The 27,406-nt window shown below is 42.6% G+C and overlaps 1 protein-coding gene across 1 annotated transcript; it reads left to right on the forward strand.

The window, feature by feature from the left end:
- Window positions 1–274: 274 nt before the first annotated feature.
- On the forward strand, window positions 275–27,333 carry b3gat2 (beta-1,3-glucuronyltransferase 2 (glucuronosyltransferase S)). Its single transcript, XM_087802433.1, has 4 exons — window positions 275–1,078; window positions 22,181–22,325; window positions 25,697–25,845; window positions 26,458–27,333. The coding sequence occupies exons 1-4, from the start codon at window positions 548–550 to the stop codon at window positions 26,542–26,544; spliced, it is 912 nt and encodes a 303-aa protein (XP_087658559.1). The 5' UTR covers window positions 275–547; the 3' UTR covers window positions 26,545–27,333.
- The last annotated feature ends 73 nt before the right edge of the window (window positions 27,334–27,406 follow it).

Genomic DNA, 27,406 nt, shown 5'->3' on the forward strand with positions numbered 1-27,406 from the left:
TGGAGGAGTTCGCCTAGTGGGAGGGCCGGCCCTGCTGACAGTGTTGTTGCTGTTTATTCTTGACTTCATTTGTCTCCGAGCTCTTGGCAAACACTGATGCACGACATAACAAGGTCTTTCTGTTCTCTCTCTCCTCCCCCTCTCTCCCTCTCTCTCTCTCTCCTCCCTCCCTCTCTCTCTCTCTCCTCCCACACGCCTCCCAGGTTCTCTCCATCCCTCCTCCCTCCTCTGCACCTGCTCCTCCCAGACTCACATCTCGCATCCCCTCGACAAGTGATGCTGCTCGGCGGCTCCACCGCGGACGCGGAGTCCAGCCTCGACTTCTGAGCCGGGTCACCCTCCCCATCCGGAACCAGGACTCCTGGACTCAAACTCCAGCAGCAGGAGCGACCGGACAACAGCCGGGATGTTTTTTTCTCGCCTTCTTTTCTTCGACTGGACTTCGTCTAGGCGGACTTACGTGGACCAGGAGGAGGAGTAAGAACCCCGAACCCGAACCCGGACCGGTCCTGGAGGATGCGAGCCATGAAGTGAGGAGAAGTTGACCATGAAATCGATCTTCTTCAGCCGCTTCTTCATCCTCCTGCCCTGGGTCCTCATCGTCATCATCATGATCGACATCGACAGCAAGAGGACGGTCAGGAGCCCGGCTCGAGCCGGCCGGGCGCAGAAGGGGGTCCGGGGCGGACCCCCGGGACCCCCCGGGGGGGCGGCGAACCAGTCCTTGCTGCCGGTCATCTACGCCATCACCCCGACCTACACCCGCCCGGTGCAGAAGGCGGAGCTGACCCGGCTGGCGCACGTCTTCCGCCAGGTGCCCCGGGTCCACTGGGTCGTGGTGGAGGACTCGACGGGTCTCACGGAGATGGTGGCCCGCTTCCTGGCGGGCTGCGGGGTCCCGTACACGCACCTGAACATCTTCACGCCGCGCCGGTTCAAGCGCATCGGGATGCCCCGGGCCACCGAGCAGAGGAACGTGGGGCTGACGTGGCTGCGGCAGCACCGGAACCGGCGGGACCGAGGGGTGGTTTTCTTCGCGGACGACGACAACACGTACAGCCTGGAGCTGTTCGAGGAGGTACTGGAAACTTTTTGTTTCTGTTTGTGACGTCATTCTACGAAACCGTTACCTTTACAAAAGTCCATGTCATTGTAAATATTAATGTGTTTTTTTTAAGAAGATTCACAAAAAAACGTGTCTATGAAAATATCATTGGGGGCCACAACAGTCTACTCTTGTATTCTGGGCCACACTCTGGGTTTTTTTCAGCGTTTTATTTTGATCTTCTTTGACAAATTGTGCTTATATTTAGTTGTTTAATGTCTATGGATTATTGTGTGGTTTCACAGTGAATTTGGGAAAAATTTCAAATCGCCATATATGTATATATGCTTCAAGAAACATCTTAAGACGTTTTTATTTGTTCAGGCTTTTCCTTGATTTTCTGGAACTCCTGTTGTGTCATTAGTTTTATCTTGACCTTTAAAATATATACTTTATTGAATATTGTTTAAGCGCTTTGTGACCCTGGTCTGGAAAAGCGCTATACAAATAAAAATTACTTACTTACTTACTTACTTACTTACTATATGTGTTATTTTATGCTAGAAATCTCTTCCATCTTAACTGACATTTAAATTGACATTTGATGCAGTTACACTGTTACATAAAGTCAACATCATTTTAAACAATACTTCTTACTAGCTTAGCTTGTAGCTAACGGTGCAAGCGTCAGTCTAAAGTAAAATAAAAAAATGTCTTCATATTATCTTGGAAAAATTCTAATAAATAAGAGATTTATCCCCAACAGGAATTCAGTGACACATTATTCTGAATATTACGTTGAATTTATTCCCGAAAAAAGATCAAATTTTCATGAAGATCACAAAGACAATCTTGTTGAGTTCAACTCTTCAATGATGCACCTGCATAGGTATCTTTAAAGACACTTTCCTGCCAAGTTAAATACAGAACGCTTAATCTAAGTTCCTCTTTAAATTATTCACGTATTTTTAATTATTCCACACTTGATGTAAAACCACTTGGTGGACCTTGAAAATGTAAAGATTTTATTGCAAATGGATCCTGTGGACGATGTCATCATCCAGCTGGTGTTTTCGTCGATGTAGAAACTGAACGAACAAGTGTGCGCTCGTCCAGACATTTGTCATGTGTTGGAGGAAACCTCAGACTCCAGATGCTTTTATTAGCATGCTGTCCTGGAAAGCGGACCCGCTGGTACCGGAGCGGTCGATACGAGCGAGGAGCTGAGTGAAGGATGAGAGGAGGATTTGAGCGTGGGTGCAGAGATGGATGGTGTTTTTAGGTTGTTGTCTTTTTTTAACTTGCTGGATTCTTCCTACCAAAAGTGTAAAAACTGAACTTGGTTTTGCTTCTAAATTCTTCAACTGTCGGACCTCCAGCATCTCCAGTGCAGGTTTAACCATTTAGAGTAAAACAAAAAAAAGGTTACGAGGGTCACAGTGATGATGAACTTTTTTACGTCTTCATCATCTTTGCAGCTCATGACAGGTGACATTTTTTTGAGCATCAAAGCAGCACATTTTGTCTCCCTTCACTCTTTGATCACTGTCGTGAAAACTGAAGTGTCTTTTCTTCCGGCACAATCTACACATACTTGTGGAAGCTTATGTAACCAAATACAACTTCCGTCTCCGACCCACCACTGTAAAGAAGTCCGGTGGTAACAGTGCGACTGGTTGGATTAGCAAAGTTGTGTAGTAAAAAAAAGATGTTACTTTGTGTTCACCAGAACCAGAATTTGGGGTTTGTGGCATATTTTTCAATTTATTATATATATTTTTAATATTATATATAATAAGTTAATATAACTTTTTGAATATTTTCTGTTTTCTTCCCTGAGATTTTTGAGACGTCCCCCCCAAAAATAGTCAATTATTTTAGTCAGGACTGTTTAAAACTGACAAAGAAAATCAAACAAAACTAAATGATGTTAAAATACTTTTAAATAGTCAAATATTCAGTGCAACTTCATTTTTGCAGGCGATTCAATGGAAGTAGTCGCTTGAAGTTGAAAGGAATTTATGTGACGTTAAATTCATGGATTGATGTTGAGCGTCAGTTGCTCTCGACAATCCTGCTCAACTACCTTCTGTTCCGCACGAGACTCTTTGATTCACGACCGTCACGTAGATGTTTCAAAGGACTTGAAACATGACGACGTATCGACCGGTCTGGAATCGACTCATCGGATCCAGGAAATGAGAAAACTGATGCGGCCTCATGTTTGTGGTGGACGCTGGTGTGGACCTGGAGTCGGCGTTCACGACGTGAGCTTCTATTTGGGTTCATACAGGCACAAAAGAAACTGATTGCTGGAGGTTGATTGCAGCCATTGTTACGTGGTGGACAAGGATTTGAAATGGTGGGTTTTCGCTGCAGAAGTTAAAGGTGGAGAAAGAGTAAAATTCACTTGTGTTTGGATGATCGCAGCTACATGCTGCTGCACAAAATACTCCATTTATTGATTTAACTCCAGGAGTCTGAATGATCTCATCACTTCTGCTGGTCAGTCCGAGTTAATCTGTCCTTCAGTTTTTAAAAAGGTTTAAAGTCGTGATTGAAAACTGCGAGAGGACGATCCACGCCTGATCAAATCAACATATCTGGTGTTTTAATTTATATTTGTGAGTTCAAACGTTACAAGAAATGACCAATTTTTCCGTGACGGAATCATGTTTTGCTTCCCATTTCCGAGGAAACCTTCATTGTGGCTTGTTTTTAAAGAAACCCAGTAAGAATCGAGGGCGGAAGTGGGCGTCCAATTATGGTATTTAACTCTCCATGACCACTTGTTGTTCACTCTTAATCTGCAGGAATGATACACCTATGATTTTTCTCTGTGCTCATGTGACTGGGAAGTGATTGCGGTAAAAATGTATTTACATTAGCCTCCTGTACTTTGTGTGAAATATAAAAATCCTGAAACATCCTCAACAAATGTTTAGTTGTCATTAGCTTAAAAAATTACATTTTGCACCTACTGTAGATGGATGCAGGTTCACTTCCAGCTTTCTTTATGTTCTCCCTATGATGTCGTGGATTGTGGATTTACTCCCACTGTCTAAAAAATACAGAGGTTGATGTAATCTTATCTGTTGTTGGGTTCGAACCATCAGTAGATTCTGATCCACAGACCTCAGAGCCCGAGCTGGGGTGTAAGTCTGGATCAGATCACTGATGGAAGGTCTGACCATGAATTGATCTGAAAGTAAGAACCAGAATTTTAAAATGATCCTGAAAGAAACTGCCAGCCAGTAAAGAGATTTAAAGATCGAGGGAAATGTGAGTTCTTCTACTAGAGCAGCTCAGAATTCTCGCTGCAGAGTTTTGTATTAAATGCAGGCGAGACAGATCCTTCTTGTTTAGACACCAAAATAAACTGTCCAGTTTATCTAGAATATATATTGATCCTTGTGTAACAGAAGAGGAAATACATATTCCTCAGGTGGTGGAAAGCATTCGTTCACTGTATTTGTATTATTTCAATACATCTGTCCATCAAAGTTCAGTGCCCGAATGCAGAAGATCTATCGCTTTAAATGTGCCTAAAATGCAAAAATAAATGCAAAAATTCCAGTTGTTAACAAGAATATACTAGTAATTGGTTTGATGAAGCTTCATGAAACAGTGTCATGTTGTTTAGAGGTCAGTAGGTGGCGCCACCAGTTTGTTGTTTCATTAGAACAGTTGTTCAAAACAAAGGAAAATAGTGCAGAGACGCCATCTAGTGGACTCTGAAGATAATGACACTGTTTCATGAAGCTTCATCAGACCATCACTAGTACTGTATATACGTATAACTTAATGTAAACAACACAAGACAGTTTAAAAAATAAATCCCCATGTAACGTGTGAATAATGAACTGAGAAGTCATTGTACATAAGTTCACCTGGTACAAGGCATTAAAAATCTGGACCTAAGGCCATGTGACAGTCTGGCTACCTGTCCAGGTTTGTCCCTCGTCTCTTGCCCTAAGTAGCTCAGTCAGGTGAGAAATCTGACCTAAAGGTGTTAACTGGAACAAAGCACAGAGATCAGAGATGGTTGAAAGTCACACACGTCTGACTTCTCTCTGAAGCGAAGAACCGTCCTTTTGCTATTTCATCCTCCATCACAGGTACGTGAGCCGTTGTTCAAAAACATCAAAGACAGTCACGGCTTCAGAGATTCCACCCGGGAATGTGGTCAACCGGAGACCTCCTCCAGATGTGCAACTAGTGACAGAAAACACAAGCCGTGATTTAATATCATAATATAAGTGGCTTGTAAATGATGAGCATACTTTTGCTCCGCTCTTTTTTTTTGGACATTTTCAAGGGTTTTAAGTGGCAAAAATAATGATTAGAATCTATTAATCAGGACTTGAAACGTGATCTATTTTAAATGAGTGTTTTTTTGCTGCAATGATCAATCGGCCTGGTTTTCTTTGAAGCAAAATATAAAATCCTACCTTGTATGTGTAAAGGAGGACTGATCAATTCTAGGATCTACTTTGATGAATCCACTCTTCTCTACCCGGAGGTCTCACGTGACAAAGACGAAACAATGTATTCAAAGATCCCTGGACCCGTTCACCGGTCGACCCGGGCGAGCGAAAAGGGAAGCCCTTCAAGACGCTTCACATTCCTCCGCCCTCGCCGCGTGGAAAGAGCATCTGTTTGATTTGTTGATGGCGCTCTGACTCCTCTCTGTCCAGCTGCCTGTTTCATTACCGCCGTAATGGCCTGTCATGGCGAGATAAAAAGCCGTCGTGTGGCGGTAATAATCTGCAGGAAGTGCACGCGGCCTTCAGGCTGATGTGCCGCCGCAGAGGACGCCTTTTTTTTCTTTTTTTTTCGAAATAAACACTCGACGACCGACGCGACGGCACCGGGAGCGAAGCAGATGCTGATCTTTCCTCGCCTCGAATCCACGGCCGGAACCGAACGTGAATCCGTATCATTAAATCAGTCACACGTGAGACACTCGGATTAGAACTGTTGACAGTTGAGCTACTTGTGTTCTGCTTCAGAACGAATGAGTCGATTCAAGTGTGTCTTAAAATAGATGTGTGACTCTATTGTATCATCAGTGTGTGTTTGTCCAAAACTCTCTTTTCATTGAAATATTTACATCAGAAAAGGATCTTAAGCCCCGCCCACTGAAAACACTTTTTTTTTCTGAAGATTAAATCTTGTTTACCGCTTGTCATCAATCCAGGACGTCTCCGCCTACAAGGGACTCGTTGTATAAACAAAGCGGGGCATGATTACAGCTGGCTAGTGATGTGTTGATGAAGCTTCATGAAACGGTGTCATGTTGTTCAGAGGTCAGTAGGTGGCGCCATGAGTTTAAAAATGATGTTTCATTCGAACAGTTGTTCAAAACAAAGGAAAATAGTGCAGAGACCGCCATCTAGTGGACTCTGAAAACAATGACACTGCTTCATGAAACCATCACTGCAGCTGGCTGGAGGAGTGAAGCCATTATTACGTCATAATTGACTCGGCTCTCGTATCCTCTCGTTCGCTGAGATTTCAGACGGGGGAGAACTTTATAAACGTATACGTTGAAAACATGGTGATGATGAGGGACTGACTGCATCTTGGAGAGGAAGACTTCAACATCTGATACATGTGAGTCAGGAGAGTTGAGTTTTCACAAGAGTTGCCCTTTAAGTGTTTTATTGCTTACTCTGCAGCAACACTGGTGTAGAAACCTGCTCTCTGCTCTTCCTCTCCAGAAGGAAAGACAACTGAGGCATTAGTGATGTGTTAAATATTTGATGTGGTTCATGCACTGATGGCTCTGAAGAACATCAAGTTCTCGTTCGAAACATGCCCTCGCGCAGGACCAGGACTGGGCTTTGGATCAGAGTGTCTCGCTTGAAACATATCAGTCAAATCATTTTGATGTGATTTGTACTCGTGCACCTGAATACACCCAGAAGTAGATATCGACTTTTATCCCAACATGGCTTTTCAAATCCAACACTTTCCCTCCTTTAGCAGGAAGTATAAACGGTATGAAAATACACTATATTTCCTCCTCAAATGAATTCCTCACATCTGCATCTATTTCTGACTGAAGCCACTTCAAACAAAATCGTTTGTCATCAATGTTGCCATTGGTTTTAGCAGTTTATATTTCCACTTATTTTATTGTTTACCAAATATATTGACTTTAAAAACAAAACAAACATATAAAACATGGAACAAAAAGGATGAAACAAAAGTCCATGTCCTCTACCAAGTATTTATTGTAGATGTATTCAGAACATGGACCTGACTTGTTCTTGATCTCACGCACTTCTCTGCTTTATAGTATACTTTAAGACAGTGCACTTAGTTGTGTAGTGCTCGATTTTCAACAGTGTAGTTCTGTCTCAAATCAAACTCTGCTGCTACACACTTACAGGAAATGACTCGACTGCTTCTTCTTCTACTACTTTTTAACACTGATTGTAACCAGTCGTTGAAACACTATCGCTGACATTTGACAACACTTTTCACCAATTGAAACAAGTTATTAAGTTGTGTTTCATTGTGTCATTACTGTTGTTGTGTTGTTTTTTAGTGAAATTAGTGTTTTCTCGAGACATTTACGTCGGTATCTGCTCCGAAGACGTGTCGTCAGTGACGTAGCTTCAGTTTAGCTTCATCTACGTCACTAAGATGGAGGACGTTAAGGGTGGAAAGTGTCCATCGATCCACACTCAATTTTCTGGCCAATAGAGTGCTCATTGTGCACTACATTTTCACACACTGGTCAATATGAACGCACTTGTATACTCAATATATTAAGTGATTTGGGACGCAACAAATGATCTCAATAAGTGTTTATAATCAACATCTCTTGTGGTTCAACCTTTTGTTTGTTTCTTGTGTTTTCTCTTGTTCAAGTTTTCTCTGTCTTGACTTGGATTGCCTGGTCCAGACAACTTGTTTTGGTCTCGACATCGCCTCAGCCAGCGATATTTCTGAAATGATAATGTCTGGAGATCATTATGTTAACATGCGATTAGCGTTAGCATGATATTTCAACTATGGCAAACACTTTCAAGTACTTACAAGAACCTCAAAAGAAGGAAGCTAAGAAAGATAATTATTTTTATCCTCACATCAAACATTCCCGAACACTTTAATTGGCGGTTAAACTCGCTGCGGCTTCTCGTTCTGATGAAATAAAGTGGATTTTTGACCCAATATCTCAATTAGCAGGAAAGTTGTCTGGCCTTGAAGCTCTGGATTAGCGGCTAGCTGCTACACCACGAACCTTCGTCGGCGTCTATCACTGCTACGTGGCTAATGTTTAACAAGCGGCGCCGCGTTCCTCCGACTCCGCGGTGAAGTGGACTGTGAAGGCGTTTTGCATTTACATGAGCGAGAACGGTTGTTTTCCCTTGATTCCCGAGCGTTGCTTTATTATGCATGCGACACGTTACAGCTCAGCCACCTCTGGGAATTCAACGCGGTGCCGCAGACTGAAGGAGGGTTTTCTTTAATGCCTCTTCATGCAATTACAGCTCATTTCCTTCTCGGCTCAACCACTTCCTGTCGCTCTCTCGTGATATTTTAGCCTTCGGAGTCGCTCGGCCGTGATGCTAGACGTCTTCAGACTCAAGTTTCACTCACATTGAAGAGGAAGTCGAAGGAAAATCGATCCAAAGGCGAAGATTTAAAGAAACTTTTTTTGCTGGTCGAGTTTGTCTTTAATCTAATTTAATTGAAACAAACCTGATTAAAAATGATTTTGCTTCCTCTTTAAAAGTGTTTTAAAGTGTTTTGTTCTTTGTTCATTTTCATGCTACATTCATGTTGCATGTAACCATGAACTCACTGGAACAGCAGGTAGAAGTTAGCAAATAATGGCGCTAGCATCGAAGCTTTTTCTGCACCACAGCTTTAAATATATATTTTTAATTGTTTATGTTGTTGTGAACACATATATTTTAGATCTCTCTCCATTTTTGAGTTATTTTAGGTAAAGATAAAGTCATTTTGGAGACAGAAAAACAGTAGTGATGTGTTGATGAAGCTTCATAAAACAGTGTCATGTTGTTCAGAGGTCAGTAGGTGGCGCCATCAGTTTAAAAAATGATGTTTCATTAGAATAGTTGTTCAAAACAAAAGAAAATGGTGCAGAGACGCCATCTAGTGGACTCTGACAATATGACACTGCTTCATGAAGCTTCATCAGAACATCACTGGTATACATTTAAAAAGATGTGTTTTTGTGAAAACCTTTTTTAAATTATTGGAGTAAAGTATTGTTTCTCTGACTCTGAAAATAGTGACACTGTTTCATGAAGCTTGGCAGAACTTCTTGGCAGATGTATAAACTTCAATATTAGTTACATATTTGTAAAAAAAAACAAAGGTTGACAAAATATTTGATGTAAGAAAAAGTGTATTTACAATAAATGAAAGACTGGGTGTAGAAAAAAAGAGGAGAATATCCTCTAAAGTGACATTATTTGACGTGATAATTGTCTCTCTGCTCATGCTGAGGTTTCCCCCGATCGGGAGGAAACGTTCCCGACTTGGCCGGTAACGACTAATCAGGAGATGAACTGCGAGAGCAGCTCGACTGCTGAGACGCAGGATTTCTCATCCAGCTGACGGCAGCAGCGGCAGAAATGTTTGATTCAGCTGCGGCAGCTCGACTTTTGCTCAGACCTCTTTTCTGAATAATTGAACTGCTCCCGCCGGCTGCACGGCTTCACAGCAGTCGGAGGAACTATTTAGGGAGCAGGATTCTCGGAGCGACTCTGAAATCCTCACTTGTTGCATCTGCAGGTGAGACTGACAAGTCGTTTTCCTACATGTTCCGAGCTGTAGAGGGGCCTGTCCCAGCTACTCGGGGGGAGGGGCAGAGGCAAGAAACGCACACAAAGATTTAGTCTTTTTTTCAGCAGCTAAACTCAAATAATATACAATTTATAATCAAATTAGTTGAATTAAATTTCAGTTTGAATTATTTTTCTTTTTGCATTAAATCGTCATTTTTTAACTCAAAAGTTGGCTTTTTGTTACGCCTTACTTGTTTTAAAATATGTATTAATTTATGTTAGTCTACTTTATTTATTTTAAAACAAACAAAATAGACTTTTCATTAGAAACTGCATATGTTTATTTATTTAGTAGGATTTAGATCATTTTTTTGTGTAGTTGCCGCTCAGGTACACTTGTAATGGATATTATATCTAATTAAATAGTTTGTGATTGTTGTTCATAAAACATATTTGATGAAAAACAACAATGACCTAATACAACCATTTATTTTGAAAAATGTCTCATCCTTTTTTTAAAAAAATTACTTTCGTAAAGTTAGTGAAGAAACCAAAAGCAAATGTTTCTCTGGGGTAACATGAGGGGTTCGTGAGGTTTCATAAAACAGCTGATCGAGATTGAGTTTCATGACTCTCAATGTCCTGCAGGTGGCAGTCTCTGTTAAAAAACATGACGTTAAAGTGAGCAAGCAAGCGTCATTTGTAAAGCAGAGATTGCCATCTAGTGGCATATGCAAGGGAGCCCGATGTATCGTAACCGTGCCACGAAGCCTCGTCAACTGTCGCTTCCGCACGATGATGCAACACTTCGTAGAAAGCAAGTACACAAATCTGTGACATCAGAGATCGATGTGTCGCAGCAGAATGATGGCGAAGTGCGAAATTGTACAGAACGATGAGAACAATTTGTCAAACTAAACGTTCTCCTGGACGTGTAGGGGGCGGAGCTAACTGCAAAAACTGGTCAGTGACGAGTGATGCCGGTGTGTGGTCGCCGGTTATGTTCACAAATGTTATGGTGAAGAAAGAAGATTATAAAAGACCTTCTATTACATCATGAGTCATTCTGTGGGTACTTTAAGACCAGCCCGTGAGAACGGACTATAATTACGTTGTTGGGTGGGAGAAATGAGACGGGAAGGGAAGAGAGGAGGAGGAGGAAAGGTCAACTTGGGGGTGTAAATGTAAAGTGGTGTGAGGAGGCCATTTCCCTCCAGATGTTATTCTTGCTGCGTAAAAGCTGTTGGTTCACTCTGAGCGTCAACGTGAAAAGGTTCAGTTTGTGTTTAACGCAGAAATATTTTTTTCCCACCCCATGAATCACATCGACCGTGAGCAGGTGCTGATGGGAGTTACATGGTAGACGGTGGTATGTAGCTCGGTGGAAGGAGGTGGATGATGTCTGTCAGAAATGTGGGAGATAAGAGATGTGCATAGAAGTATTGTGGTGGAAGGTTGGTGTCGAAAAGATACAAGAAATGTGGTGCAACAGTTTAAGTACCTTGATGAAAGTGACAAGTAACGTGGTGGGAGATCACAACATTCAAGGGGGCAAGTCATGACGTGGAACTGTTCAGGTGCCAAGTCACGTGGTGGGAGCAGGCATATGATGATGACTGGTACCGTGGTGGTACCGCACATGACAACGGTAACGGAATGAAAAAAGAGCAGACGAAGCAGTGGTAATGGTTAGTGGTGATGATGAGTAACGTAGTGCAAGAAGGTGCAAGTAGTGAGGTGACAGATGGCATTTTATATGGTGTGAAGAGGTATGGTGTGGTGGTAGTAAAGTACCTGGAAGTCGGTGACATCATGGAACATTAAAAAGTCACATTGAAAATGGCAATGATGAGTCATGTTGTGAAAGCTGTCACATGATGTTTGTCGAAAAAAGCCAAGAGATGTGGTGCAACGGTTTAAGTACCTTGATGAAAGTGACAAGTAACGTGGTGGGAGATCACAACATTCAAGGGGGCAAGTCATGACGTGGAACTGTTCAGGTGCCAAGTCACGTGGTGGGAGCAGGCATATGATGATGACTGGTACCGTGGTGGTACCGCACATGACAACAGACGGAATGAAATAAGAGCTGACGAAGCAGTGGTAATGGCTAGTGGTTGGAGATGATGAGAAACGTAGTTCAAAACGGTGTAAGTAATGAGGTGGCAGATTAGCATTCTATATGGTGTGAAGAGGTATGGTGTGGTGGTAGTAAAGTACCAGGAAGTCGGTGACATCGTGGAACATTAAAAAGTCACATTGAAAATGGCAATGATGAGTCATGTTGTGAAAGGTGTCGAAAAAAGCCAAGAAATTTGTGAAACAGTTGAAGTAACTTGTTGAAAGTGTCATGTAATGTGGTGGCAGATTACCAGTGACGTGGTGCAAAAGAGCCGATGAAGTATCAGCACAGATGATGTGAAATGGTGTAAGGGCAGGTGATCTGGTAAAGGATGCAGTGTGAAAGAGCCATGTAACGTGGTGGGACACGACCGGGGACATTGTCCAGGTACTGCAGCCACCACATGACGTGGTGCGAAGGAGCGTCTCCTCTCTCCGGAGCGACCTCGCTGAAGACCTGAGTGCAGCCGAGAGTGCAGCAGGCTTTTACGGAGATGAAAAATGCATTCTCTGATTTTATTTCTGGTTTATGCCTTTTCATTCCTCATGGTTGGAAATGAATGATTTATTCTTCCCACTCAGTCGCCGCGAAGCCTCTGGGTGTCGTTGGCTCCGGTTTGAAGCTTGAAACCAGAGAGAGTGGCGCTGTCGTGATGCGTTCAAGAACCAAGAAGTCTGGCGTTGAAGGGGTGAAGACGTGTCGTAGAAACCGTCCGCGACTGAGACAAGTTCAGAACCAAAGGTTAGCACGGTTAGCTTTCATGCCAACTAGGCAACACTAAAGGTTAGCTACCGTGCTAATTAAGATAGCAGAACTAAAGATAAGTAAGGTTAGCTAGCGTTCTATTTGAGATTAGCAAAACTTCGGGTTGGCTAAGTAAACTTTCATCACAATTCATTGGTTGTCACTAATGTTAGCATTCATGCCAATGAAGCTAGTAGGACTAAATATGAGCTTTCATGAGTAGGAAGTTTAGCAAATTCGTTCTTATTAGTAAGTAACTTTCTACGAAAAACCTCATTTTGGTAGACATGTTTGCAGAACTGGAGAATAACATGATTAGCTACTTTGCTAATGAAGTTACCCGTAAACGATTAGCAAGGTTGAGTTAGCAGACCTATTTTTGGACTTGGTTAGCTTTTGTGCTAATGAAAAGCAACAGGATAGAAATGTTGCTAAAAGAGTTCAGAGAATGAAAGGTAAGAAATGTTATATTTTATGCTAATTGACTTGCATATAAAGTGTTTGAGAAGTTAGCATTCATGCTAGTTGAGCTAGTAGAACTGTGGATTAGCAAGTTGTCTTTTTTTGCCATTTACAGTAAGTTATGAGACCTAAATGCTAGCAAGATTTGTTTTGATGCTAAGTTAGTTTAGAGAAGGAAATATTAGCTATGTTAGCTTTCATGCTCATTGACTTGCCCATAAAATGTTTGCAAGATAAGCTTTCATGCTAACTGAGTTGGCAGAATTGAAAGTTAGCAAAAATGATCTTTCTTGCTAATAAAGAGTTAGACTCTTCATCTTAAAATTAAAATCTGTGAAAAAATGACTTCTCCGTAGCTTTAAGAGCCCGAGGACATCATTTATTTGTAACGACAAAAACATTTCGATAATTTAATCATTGACTCTGGATTTGTCCGTTTTATATTCTATCCGACAAACTGCCAAAGACGATGAGCAGAAACAATTTTTCCTTGAAGCATTCGCTGTTGAAGATGAACCCACTCAGCATTTAACCTTTAGAAAAACATCCATTTACTTCATAACTCAGTTTATTTGAGAATAATAAACAAAGAGATGCATCAGGAAACTTGGCTCTTAAGATATTTTCAGTTGTCTCTAAGGTCTAGTGAGATCCAAGAGTTTATTAAGGGTTCACTCGTTGTGTAAAAAAAACTTGATTTAACTGAAAAGATGTTTTTTTGCGCAGATTATTAGCTGCTAAAATAATGCATTTGTTAAATTAACATTTTAAAGTTGAAACTTTTTTATTCTTATAATTACATTTTCTTATAATCGAAACGTTATTGTTGTTTTTTAAACATTGACCATTTCTTTAATTTAATTGAATCATTTCTATATTGAATTTGTTATGGAATTAAATCATTTGTGAATTGAAAGGTTGAATTTGATTTTCAGTAATTAAAAAAATCGAATATTTTCAATATGAAAGAATGTATTTTTTACCTATAGAAATATTTATAAATAATAAATGCATGACAATACATTTTCCTAATTTAATATTTTTAATTCAATGATGTAATACATCATTTATAAAATCATAACGGAATTCAATAAAATAAAAATAAAAAATGTAACCCGTCAATATAGAAACTGTTGGATTCAATTGTTCTAAAAAACAATGCAATGTTTCTTAAAAAAAACATTTCCATAGATTAATTCAAAGTTTTAAAATTTGACCAATCAATGTTTTAATGGCACTGATATACTCCATATATTATACTTCAAGTTAAAAAAGGAAATATTTTGTCTTTGAAGAGAATATTCAAATCTTGATTATTTTTAAACCAAACATTCAAATCCTTCTTTATATAAATATGTAATATATAAAATGCTTCAGATGTTCATTCTGTACAGAAACAATGGCATATCTGTCGCGGCGTCGACGGTTGGACGGCAACAGTCGCTCAGGTTCATTCCTCTCTGAGATCCTGCAGAGCGTCACCACAGCTTCTGCACGGCTGCACCACAGCTCGTCCCCCGGAACCTGTAATCACATTCATTCATTCTCTCCCAGCTCATTTCTCGCCGTCTATTTCCTCCAATTGCCTCTGCATATTAATAACTGGCAGATAAAAATACACTTGATTAAAATCACCGGCGGCCCAGCCACCCGTGCCCGGCTGCTGGTGTGCGAACAACACAATGACGGCTCTTTCTCCGGAGCGTCGGCCTGGAACATCCATAATGGATTCTGTATACTTCATTATCGGGAGTCTGCCGGTTGTGCACGTCGTTCCCTCCTTCATTATTTGTTTGTTCAGAGAAGGAGCCAGAGGTGATGATGCAAGTAAGCGAAGCCAGATCCCCCGGACCCGGAGTCCGATTACACACGCCTTGAGCTGCAATTTGTTATTTTCATTAGAACCTTTTGTTTACGTGCATCGCTGTGATCACGTGAACAAAGGGACTCATTCTGAGCGTCTGTGCTGTCGATGTGTGGCAGGTGGTTGGAGAAGGTGTCGAGTCATGAAAGAACACGAGGGAACCATTTGGACACGATTGGTTTTTACCTCCGGACATGTACTGAAGTGACTAATTACTAAGATTTGATCCAGTCAGAATTAATTACCAGGACTTTTACTTCTGTTTTTGAACGTATCTCGTACCAATTTTTATGGCATGATTTTTTATTTTTATCAGCGCCTTCAGATTATTGAAGGGTTGAAATTTACATTGCAAATGTTACATTTTTGGAATAGTTTATTTATTTTCAGTTATTTAAATGTGTTTTTATTGAATAGTTTCTGAATAAGAAATCGTCTGTGGTTGGATTTCTGCTCCCAGAGATGTTTTTTATTTACGTCCCGAGGTAACACATGAGACATTGTTCAAATAGCCGATTGATATTGGCGCCAGAGTACAGTGGTGTCTCGTGTCCCCAGACACAACTAATCAAGTCCAAATAATGATGACTAAGGGAGTAGAGAACAAAAGCAATGTATGATGTTGAGGCTAGTCGTGCGAATTTGTAATTATCGTGGTGGGACGAGACAATTGACGTGAGGGCAAAAAAAGCGGTAGGCATCGAGTATATAGAACTTTGGCAAGTTACGGGGTGGACAATGTGTGAGGGAGCAAAAACATAGTGTGAATTATTACGTGGCTAGAGCGAAAGATTTGACATGGTGACAGGGGTCGTGTATTGAAAGGTACCGGGGTGGCAAATAACGTTGAGATTGAAGCAAATTACATTTTGGAAAGTGATGATGAAAAACTTTGTGTAAATGGGGTGATTAACGTGGTGGAAAATGTTGTGGAATAGAGAGAATAAAGAAATGAAAATATGGAAGTGGCACGTAACGTGGTTGGAAAATACGAAGTAAAATTTGGTAAGTTATAAGTTCAATAGAATGGCTGGGAAGTGACATAAGATTTTTATCTTGGCGACCGATGTAGGCAGAAGTAGTGGGGTGGTAACATGGAGAACAGGGTTGAGTGAAATGTCGCAACGTGGTGAACACCAGTGTTTAACAATCTGACAATAAATGTGGTGGAAAATGATGTTAGCGTGCTATGATCAGTGGTGATTTCAAAAGTAATGTGGTGGAAGATAATGCCTTTAGCGTGCTACGATTAGTGGTGATTTAATGTGAAATAATGTGGTGGAAGATGATTCCTTTTAGCCTGCTACGATCAGTAGTGATTTCACATGTAATGTGGTGGAAGATGATTCCTTTAGCCTGCTACGATCAGTAGTGATTTCACGAGTAATGTGGTGGAAGACGATTCCTTTAGCATACTACGATCAGTGGGGATTTCACAAGTAATGTGGTGGAAGGTGATTTCTTTAGCGTGCTACAATCAGTGGTGATTTCACACATAATGTGGTGGAAGGTGATTCCTTTAGCGTGCTACGATCAGTGGTGATTTCACATGTAATGTGGTGGAAGGTGATTCCTTTAGTGTGCTACACTCAGTGGTGATTTCACATGTAATGTGGTGGAAGGTGATTCCTTTAGCATGCTACAATCACTGGTGATTTCCCATGTAATGTGGTGGAAGGTGATTCCTTTAGCGTGCTACAATCAGTGGTGATTTCACATGTAATGTGGTGGAAGATGATACCTTTAGCGTGCTACAATCAGTTGTGATTTAATATGAAGTAATGTGGTGGACTTCTAAAGTTGTAAGTTAAACTTGTGGCTGGTAGCAAGTGATGTGGTGGATGGCGCTGAGTAATCAGTTTAAAAGGGGGTTGGCTACAAGGTAACTGGTAGGTAAGTGGAAGTTGTCTGTAATAACTACAAGGTGTCGCATCCCTCGCTCCCATATTTCAGGAGAGACAGTTTGTGGAAACACCTACATTGTTATTCACCCTCCAGCCAACCCCGACACATCAGCCATCAACCAAACATGTCAATCAAGAGGTTCTGCGTCGCCCCCTTGAGGGGGTGCAGAGATGTGGATATGTCACATAAAACGTTTTACAGGAATCTAAAGTAAAAGCAGAAAAGAAGACATTTGCTCAGGAGCCGCGGCTCCACATGACGTTCTGCTCGATTCAAACATCTTAAGGCTTCGCGATGATCCGGCTCGTCCGTGGCTTCCACCCTCCCGCTGCTTGTTGACCCAAAACACGCTCGGAAAAACTTTTGCTGCCTCAGCACCTTCATCCTGCACAAGCAGCTCAGAACTCACGGCTGGATGAGCAGGAGATGGATGTTTAAGACGACCTTCCAAAAAAAAACCAGCCTGCCTCGGGCAGTAAAGTCTTCACTTGCTGTCAGAGTGACGGACACTCTTTTGAGGAGCAGGAGAAGAAGTGAGACTTTTGACGACACCATCGATAAATGGTCTCGCACCTTCATCGTCGCACAACTAACGTTACTTATCCCAGGGTTTCAGATGATGGTGAAGAGATTGTGGAGGTCGTGATCAAGGTTACACTTGTGTCCTTCACACTCTTTGTGTGTCCTTTGCACTCTTTGTGTGTCCTTTGCACTCTTTGTGTGTCCTTTGCACTCTTTGTGTATCCCTCACACTCTTTGTGAGTCCTTCACACTGTTTGTGTGTCCTTCACACTCTCTGTGAGTCATTTACACTCTTTGTGTGTCTTCACACTCTTTTTGTGTCCTTCACACTGTTTTTGTGTCCTTCATGCCCTTTGTGTGTCCTTCATGCCCTTTGTGTGTCCTTCATGCCCTTTGTGTGTCCTTCACACCCTTTGTGTGTCCTTCGCACTCTTTGTGTGTCCTTCACACTCTTCGTGTGTCCTTCACACTCTTTTTGTGTCCTTCACACTCTTTGTGTGTCCTTCACACTCTTTTTGTGTCCTTCACACTCTTTGTTTTTCCTTCACACTCTTTTTGTGTCCTTCACACTCTTTGTGTGTCCTTCACACTCTTTGTGTGTCCTTCACACTCTTTTTGTGTCCTTCACACTCTTTGTGTGTCCTTCACACTCTTTTTGTGTCCTTCACACTCTTTTTGTGTCCCTCACACTCTTTGTGTGTCCCTCACACTCTTTGTGTGTCCTTCACACTCTTTGTGTGTCCTTCGCACTCTTTGTGTGTCCTTCACACTCTTTGTGTGACCTTCACACTCTTTGTGTGTCCTTCGCACTCTTTGTGTGTCCTTCACACTCTTTTTGTGTCCTTCACACTCTTTGTGTGTCCTTCACACTCTTTGTGTGTCCCTCGCACTCTTTGTGTGTCCTTCACACTCTTTGTGTGTCCTTCACAACATTGAAACTACAAAGATGGCAGCTTTACGATGTTATAGCTGACATCGAGGTCAGTCTTAAGTTATAAATACACTTTTAAATTTGACCAACTTTTGCGCCGAGCGATCATGACTAAAATCACTCTTGTCGTTCTCCTAGGCGCCGCAACATCTCGGTGGTGAAGACGATATTTATCCGCCGTATTAAAAGTGACATATATGCCTACAGTACAAAATATCTCATCAATATATTCCCTTCAGAGGTGGAAAATGATCCTCGACAGCTCGTGATTTTATTGAAAAAGTTGTGATGACAGCGGCGTCTGGAGGATCTGTCGAGGGACTCCTTACGTTTCTTAACTACAATAACCTTTAACAGTCCTTCATTATCTCTTCCTCGCTCCCTCGTTCCGTCTCGCTGCTTCATCCCGACGAGTGACAGTCGACACGCGGCTGCAGAACCGTCGGCTCGTCGCCCCCCTGCTGTAAATAAAGTTATAATGAGAGGAGGGCGCTGTCGAGTCTGGCGGCGGCGACCTCATCAGCAGACGGTTGTGCTAGCGAGGAGAACGAAGCTCCATCTGCCGACGCTCGGCACCCGCAGACTTCTCCGGCTAACTCTGGTGCCGCTGTATTCACAGCTAACTTTCTGTTGTTCCGAACACTCCGGTTTCCTCCCACGGTCGGAGAACAAACGCAATCGTTTGACTCCGAGTTGTTCTTGGTTTTATTTTGGTCATAATCCGTCCTGCGATCCGACTCCCGTCAGTGACTCTGAGAACGCACTCCATCGTGGGGTCGCGTCACGCCGCCGTTGGCCTTTTCGTCGCCGCGGTTGTTCTCGCGCCGAGAGGTTGATGAGACAATCTCACGCGACCTTTAAGAGCGTATTAACGTATTGTTCCTCACTGCGGAGAAAATTCATCTGTTTGCACTGGAACGATGAGGCGGGACGCTCGCGAGGACCATGTCTGAGACAAGTATGTCCATTAGAAACCACACTGGAGATCCTGATTTTAGAAAATATGACACTTCCTATCTTTATATATTTACTGCCTTGAGACACATCCTGCTTTAAGACACTTTTTGTCTTTATATATTTACTGACTTGAGACAGTTCCTGTCGTGAGACACTTCCTGCCCTGAGACCCTTCCTGTCCTGAGACACTTCCTGCTTTAAGACACTTTTTGTCTTGAGACACTTCTAGTGTTTATATATTTACTTACTTGAGACACTTCCTGTCCTGAGACACTTCCTGCCTTGCAACACATCCTCCTTGAAGACACTTTTTGTCTTTATATATTTACTGACTTGAGACAGTTCCTGTTGTGAGACACTTCCTGTCCTGAGACACTTCCTGCTTTAAGACACTTTTTGTCTTGAGACACTTCTAGTGTTTATATATTTACTTACTTGAGACACTTCCTGTCCTGAGACACTTCCTGCCTTGCAACACATCCTGCTTGAAGACACTTTTTATCTCAAGACACTTCCTGTTTTAATATACTTCCTGACTTGAGATACTTCCTGCCTTAAGACACATCCTGCTTTAAGACACTTTGTCTCAAGACTTTCTTTTTGAAGACACTTTTTGTCTCAAGACACTTCTTGTTTTAAAACACTTCCTGACTTGAGAGACTTCCTGTCCCCAGACACGTCCTGCTTTAAGACACTTTGTCTCAAGACACTTCCTGTGTCAAGGTACTTTTGTCTCAACACTCTTTCTGTCTGAAGACACTTCTTGTCAGGAGACACTTTCCCTTGGCGAGACAATTTTGTGCTACTAAACAAATCCTGTCACGATTCACTTTTATGATTGGAAACACTTTGACACGTCCTGTCACCGAGACATTTTCCACCACAAGAACTTCTTGTCCCTAAGAGGTCTTGCCAATATACTCTTACAATATACTGTTGTGTTTTCTGTTTTATCTTGATCTTTAAAATATATACTTACTGAATATTGTTTTGATTGTATAAGCGCTTTGTGACCCTGGTCTGGAAAAGTGCTCTATAAATGCAAATTACTTACTTACTTATATATTAGCTGGTGATATTTTACAAGGAAGAAGAAGAACAGCTACAGTCGTTCTTATAATGTTTATTGTAGTCCGAGTTTAATGAACCAAATAAAGATTATGTTTGATGGCATATCATAGGTTTTAGAGTTTTATACTTTTTTATTCCTGGATCATGGTCATTGTAGAAGCGTCGCATGAAACCATGAACAACAAACAAACTTTGTTTGAGCCAAAAGTGTTCGTCTGCTTCGAAGGATTCTCACCGGAGACCATCATCAGTCTGAATAAAACCAGGAGCCAAATCTTCTCCCAGATGATCCTGAGCACTCTTCAGCCTCCGGTTTTCATCCGAGGTTATTACAGGAGCTTTGAAAAATGACCCGAGAGAGGAAGGCGAGGGTGGGGATGGGGGGGCGGTCGGAGGAGGAGGTTCTCCGTCACGCTGGAGGCCCAGGAGCTGCTGCATTAACTGGAAGGAGCTTCAAAGCTGCGAGGGTTGGCTCAAGGGCCGCTGCAGGTGCTGCTGTTTATGGAGCACCAGCGAAGAGCGTCAGATATTTATCACCCCGACATCAGCCAGAGACTCTTGTTGGTTATTATCCTCATAAACAGAGAACGTCCTGAAGGATTTATTTTATATCTGCAGAAGAACCTCCGAGGCCTTTAAGCAATTAAATCCTACAATAAATTGGAGGAATCTGCAGGAGGAACAAGGTTTAATTATGAAAAAACGCATAAACTCTGGTGATAATAGCAGGCCCTGATGTTCACAGATAGACCCGATTAAGGCCACAGACCCTGGTCCTGAAGCGTTAAAACACCAAGAAATAGGCATAGGCCATTGTCGAAGCCATGGAACCAATCCCTGGTAAAAGCAAAACCCGTTATCGAAGCACCAATGCAGAACCCCAGTGTTGAAACATCCAGTCATTTGGTAACTGTTTGACAAACATGTTACCGGAAGATCTCACGAGTAAAATTACATTCAAGCTGCACACCCTGGTCTTGATGCATTGAAACGCCCAAAAATGCCTGAAACAGCAATTTCTGAACCTTGTTAAAAAAAAAGCCATTGTGTCAGAAACCTGTTGTTAAAGCCCTGGTGCTGAAGACCTGGTGTTGATGCCCGCTTTCTGAAGCCCCATCGTCGAAGCCATGGTACCAAACCCTGGTAAAAAAAAAAACCCTGGTACAGAATCCCTGGTGCCGAAGACTGTTGTCGAAGCCCCGGTGCCGGAACCATGTTGCTCACGCCCTGGTGCCGAAGCATGTTGCTGAAGCCATGGTGCCAAAGCCCCAGTGCCGAAACCATGTTGCTCACGCCATGGTGCCAAAGCCATGATGCCGAAGCTCTGGTGTCGAAGCCATGGTGCCGAAGCCATGGTGCCGAAGCTCTGGTGTCGAAGCCCTGGTAAAGAAACCCAGGTGCGAAAGCCATGGTGCGGAAGCCATGGTGCCGGAGCCCTGGTGCCAAAGCTCTGGTGCCGGAGCCCTGGTGCCGAAGCTCTGGTGCGGAAGCCCTGGTGCGGATGCCATGGTGCCGAAGCCTTAATGTGGAAGCCATGGTGCCGAAACCCTGGTCCTAAAGCCCTGATGTCTAGTTCTATGTAAAAGCCCTGTTGTCCAAGCCTTGAATTGAAGCGTTGAAACTGTGACGATACATTTAAAGAGCTGCTCTGTGGTGTTTAAGGTCACTTGTTTATTTTCTGTGTCATTACGAACGTAACCATAAATATATATGATTGAACTTGAAGCTTCTTTCACTGTGTGTTCGACTCCATGGTCTCGTCTAATTTCACCCTCGATCGTTGCAGATGCGGACCACCAGAGGTGTGTCCGTGTGGCCCGTGGGGTTCGTGGGCGGACGAGCCTACGAGCGCCCCCTGGTGACGGCCGGGAAAGTGGTGGGATGGTACACGGGTTGGAGGCCGGACCGAACCTTCGCCACAGACATGGCAGGTGAGACCGTAGGAGCACACGACTGTGGTGGTTATAATGTTATTATTAAACAATCAAAACAATATTCAATAAATGATATACTTTAAAGGTAAAGATAACACCGAGAACAACACAGGAGTCTCAGAGAATCAAGGAAAAGCCTGAACAAATAAAAGGGTCTTCAGATGTTTCTTGAAGGAGTCAGTAGATCATCAAACACAGAGATCGTTCCAAAGCTTAGGAGCAACAGTCTGGAAGGATTTCTCTCCTCTGGTCCTGAAGCGTGTTCAGGAACCATCAGTAGATTCTGATCCACAGACCTCAGAGCCCGAGCTGGGGTGTAAGTCTGGATCAGATCACTGATGGAAGGTCTGACCATGAATAGATCTGAAAGTAAGAACCAGAATTTTAAAGTTGATCCTGAAAGAAACTGGCAGCCAATGAAGAGTTTTTAGCATCGAGGGAAATGTGAGTTCTTCTACTAGAGCAGGTCAGAATTCTCGCTGAAGAGTTTTGTATCAACTGCAGGCCAGACAGATCCTTCTTGATTAGACATGAAAACAAACTGTTACAATAGTATAAACAAAAAGACACAAACACATGGATTATAAACTCCAGATCATGTTGTGACAACATTTTCCTAAGTTTAGAGATTTTTCTCAGTTGAAGGAAACAGTTTCTGGTCAGTTTTCTTCAGTGTTGAACTAGAGACATGTCTTGGTCAAATACAACACCCAGGTTTCTAAGGCTCAGTTTGACAGACTGACCTAAGTCACCAAAGTACTGACTCAACCCTGGAACCTTATCACCAGGAGCAATAACCAGTTTCAGTTTTGTCCACATTTAGCCGCAAAGTGTTTTCACTCATTGTTTGATCTCTAGCAAACAATTACTGTTACGGTTCTGAACGTCAAGTCTGACACATGCTCGTCACTATATCCCTCCGAGGTTTCACGGATTCCTCTGCTCGGCTACAGTTTCCCTCTGACTCGGTGTCTCCGTCCTCCCCTGAGGCTCCGGTGCAGAAGTCCAGCTCATTTCATCTTCCTCCACGTCTGCCGGATTATCTGTCGCGGCTCATTAGCATGGCCGAGTGTGGGAACATGGATACACTTGTAATTCCGCTTCGGTCCAGGGTTACACCTGCATTAGCGCTGACGTCGGACCGAATCCACCTGTCAGTCACCCACTTCATTGTGGTCCGGATCCGCTGAGGCGGCGCTTTTTGCTCACTGAGTTTTGTCTGAAGCTGAGGATCAGAGGAGACGCATGAAGAAACGACTTTTGAACTTAAAGTGACTTTTCATTCTCTGCTTTTTCTTTTTGTCGTTTATTGTGATGTGTTGATAAAGCTTCATGAAACAGTGTCGTTATTTTCAGAGTCCACTAGACGTCTCTGCACTATTTTCCTTTTGTTTTGAACAACTGTTCTAATGAAACACCATTTTTAAACTGATGGCGCCACCTACTGACCTCTGAAAATAATGACACTGCTTCATGAAACAGTGTCATGTTGTTCAGAGTCCACTAGATGGTGTCTCTGCACTATTTTACTTTGTTTTGAACAACTATTCTAATGAAACATAATTTTTAACCTGATGGCGCCACCTACTGACCTCTGAACAACATGACACTGTTTCATGAAGCTTCATCAACACATCACTAGTGTCTAGTTCTTTAAAGGTCAGTAGGTGGCGCCACCAGTTTAAAAATGAGTGATGTCTTATTAGAACATAAATTTTAAAATTTTAAAAAGGAAAATAGTAGTGATGTGTTGATGAAGCTTCATGAAACAGTGTCGTTATTTTCAGAGTCCACTAGATGGTGTCTTTCCTTTTGTTTTGAACAACTGTTCTAATGAAACATAACTTTTAAACTGATGGCGCCACCTACTGACCTCTAAACAACACAACACTGTTTCATGAAGCTTTGTCAACACATCACTAGTTTTTTTGTTCAGGATGAAAGTTAGTTCTTCTCAAAACGCTACAGCAACAGTGTCCGAGTCATTTGCCACTTTTTGCTTAAAAGAAAAGTTGTTGATCATTTCATTTGAATCTTGTTGACTTGAAAATTACAAGGAGAAAGAAAAGCGAGACGAACTTCAGACGACATCAGTGACGACGTCTCCGTTGTGTGTCTGTTGCCATGGCGATATAGTCTATTTCGCTCAACAGTTAAGTCTCCAGACCTGAGAACACTTGAGGATGGATCTGGAACAGCTGGAGTGTCCTTGAGCAAGACAGACGAACGCTAATTGGCGCTTCTTAAGTTGGAACCGGCGTCTCCATCTGGAGTCGAATCTCGGAGAGAAAACTGTTTGTGAAAGCGCCGAAGAACTGCCGAGGTCACGTGAGGTCGATCGCATGACCTGTCAGGTTGCAGGTTAAACTCCAGAAAACATGGTTTATTAGTAAGTAAGTAAGTAAGTAATATTTATTTATATAGCGCTTTTCGAGACCAGGGTCACAAAGCGCTTAAACAATCAAAACAATACTCAACAAAAAGTACATACTTTAAAGATCAAGATAATACTGAGAACAACACAGGAGTTCGAGAAAATCAAGGAAAAGCCTGAACAAATAGAAACGTCTTAAGATGTTTCTTAAAGGAGTCAGTAGATCCATCAAGCGCAAAGAGAGAGAAGATCGTTCCAAAGCTTAGGAGCAACTGCCTGAAAAGATTTCTCTCCTCTGGTCCTGAGCCGTGTGCGTGGAACCATCAGTAGATTCTGATCCACAGACCTCAGAGCCCGAGCTGGGGTGTAAGTCTGGATCAGATCACTGATGGAAGGTCTGACCATGAAAAGCTCTGAAAGTAAGAACCAGAATTTTAAAGTTGATCCTGAAAGAAACTGAAGCCAGTGAAGAGTTCTAAGGACCGGAGAGATCTCTGTGAATGAAGCTTCATGAAACAGTGTCATTATTTTCAGAGTCCACTAGATGGCGTCTCTGCACTATTTTCCTGTGTTTTGAACAACTGTTCTAATAAAACATCATTTTTAAACTGATGGCGCCACCTACTGACCTCTGAACAACATGACACTGTTTCATGAAGCTTCATCAACACATCACTACTTTTAATATTCTCTAATGATTCCTGTTGTGCAGCTGAGTTCTCCAGGAGGGTCTGGAAAAGCGCTTAATTACTTATTTACTTACTTACTTATAAAGGTGCCGACTCATCAAAAACACTTCTACTGATGCCTGCTCTTTATTATTTAGTATCGCTTTGTTTCCCCCTTTTTAATTATTATAATAATCTTGAGTCTCATCCTGATGACATCATCAATACTTCGATGAAACTATGAAACCGATCATGTGTTCGTCAGCTAACAGACGATTCATTTGTTTGTGCTATTTGGTTCTAAATGGACCTTCGTTCTTTCTCAGGTTTCGCCGTCAACCTCAAGGTGATCCTCGCCAACCCGCGGGCGCTGTTCAAGCGGCGAGGGTCTCAGCCCGGGATGCAGGAGTCCGACTTCCTGAAGCAGATCACCAAGGTGTCGGACCTGGAGCCCCGGGCGAACAACTGCACACGGGTCAGTAAGAGACATGAACCCGTTGATACCAAATGTGTGTGAGGGTTCGATTCCCAGGTCGATCCTGAACTCGCATCCCACTCCAGGGACGGGGAAGTAGCGGAACGATGGGTCTTCTGGAACTTGTTTTGTGTTGTGCCCATGTGTGTGTGTGTCACAGGAGAGTGTGTGTGTCACAGAAGTGTGTGTCACAGTGTATGTGTGAGTCTCTCTGGGGACCAAACGTCTCCCCGGGATCGTCACTTGCAGAAGCTGCCGAGGGTTGAAACTCTCATCATCATTTTCGGCTCCATTAGTTTAACGACTCGCCTCCCAAGTGAATACCAGCCTGCAGCAGGAAGTGACATCATCAGCGACCGTGGACCGCTGTGACATCACTCGTCTGCGAAGGTCCACGTGAAATGGACAAAAAAGTTTTTGGAAAATGTAAAAAAAAAAAATGAATCGATCCTTTTTTTTTTTTTTGTAGCTTTGCTTCTTCTTCCTACTAAAATGTCTCATCAGTTCACGCATTGGTTTCTATTGAGTCTCAAGTGTCTCATAATCGTTGTACAAATGCACCTGAACACATCATCACCTGGATCACATGACTGTCTCTCTCCCCCCACCCAGGTCCTGGTCTGGCACACCCGCACCGAGAAGCCCCACATCGCCAACGAGCCCAAAAACAAGAAGGACACGGTGGTCATCGAGGTGTGACGTCGGGGGCGAGGTACTTGAGCAGGAGCGACCCCTGCTGGCCCCCGAACAATTGACCTCCCCTGGTCCTCAAGTCCAGGACTGTACATTTTAAAAACCACCTTTAAAACATGGCGATGGATTATTTTTTGTCTCTCACGGAGCTCAAGTGGGAGGACGGAGGATGATCCTGGACAGAGTCGACTAGTCCTTTATGTGGCTGGACCAGAACCTTCGTGGATGCTCTTGAGCTAAATGAGACTCAAATGAAGAAACAACTCTTGTCTCAGTCCGGACTTTATAAGAACAGTTTACTTTATTATACGTCAATGTATAATTTCTTTTGTCGCACCAACAAGTCAGCAGTCAGGCATCTGCTGACCTTTGACTTCGTCGCGACAACATCTGGACTTTTTATCTCGAACTCTTTTGGTCCAACAACCTTTGACTCCGGGAATTTTACCCTCCCAGCCAACAGGGGGAGCCGCTGACTTTACTGACCGCGATTCTCTGGATTTGTTTGACACTGAATCATTCGTGGGATCTGAACTAAAAACTTCTTTTACTCACCTTGAAGACAGAAGCGTCCGTCGACCCGGAGTGAAGCGAACCCTGAACGCGGCGCGAGTGTAAATACAAAAGTAACACAAAAAGAAAAAGTGTGTGACACTGTGAGGACGTGTCCTCGTGACGACAATAAAATTGTATGGGAAACCAACCTTCCTCTCTCCATTTTTAATCTCTCAAAAAATGTGACATTTTTAATGGGTATTAAACTGTCACTTGATCATTCCGTCTGCACTTGAACGCACCGTGAAAATAGTCAATGAAGGAAGACTGAAGATTTTATTTCATCCTTGTGGCACTAGATGTTTTTTTTAGC

Source organism: Callionymus lyra, chromosome 11, assembly GCF_982586985.1.
Source record: "Callionymus lyra chromosome 11, fCalLyr1.hap1.1, whole genome shotgun sequence".
NCBI classification, from domain to species: Eukaryota; Metazoa; Chordata; class Actinopteri; order Syngnathiformes; family Callionymidae; genus Callionymus; species Callionymus lyra.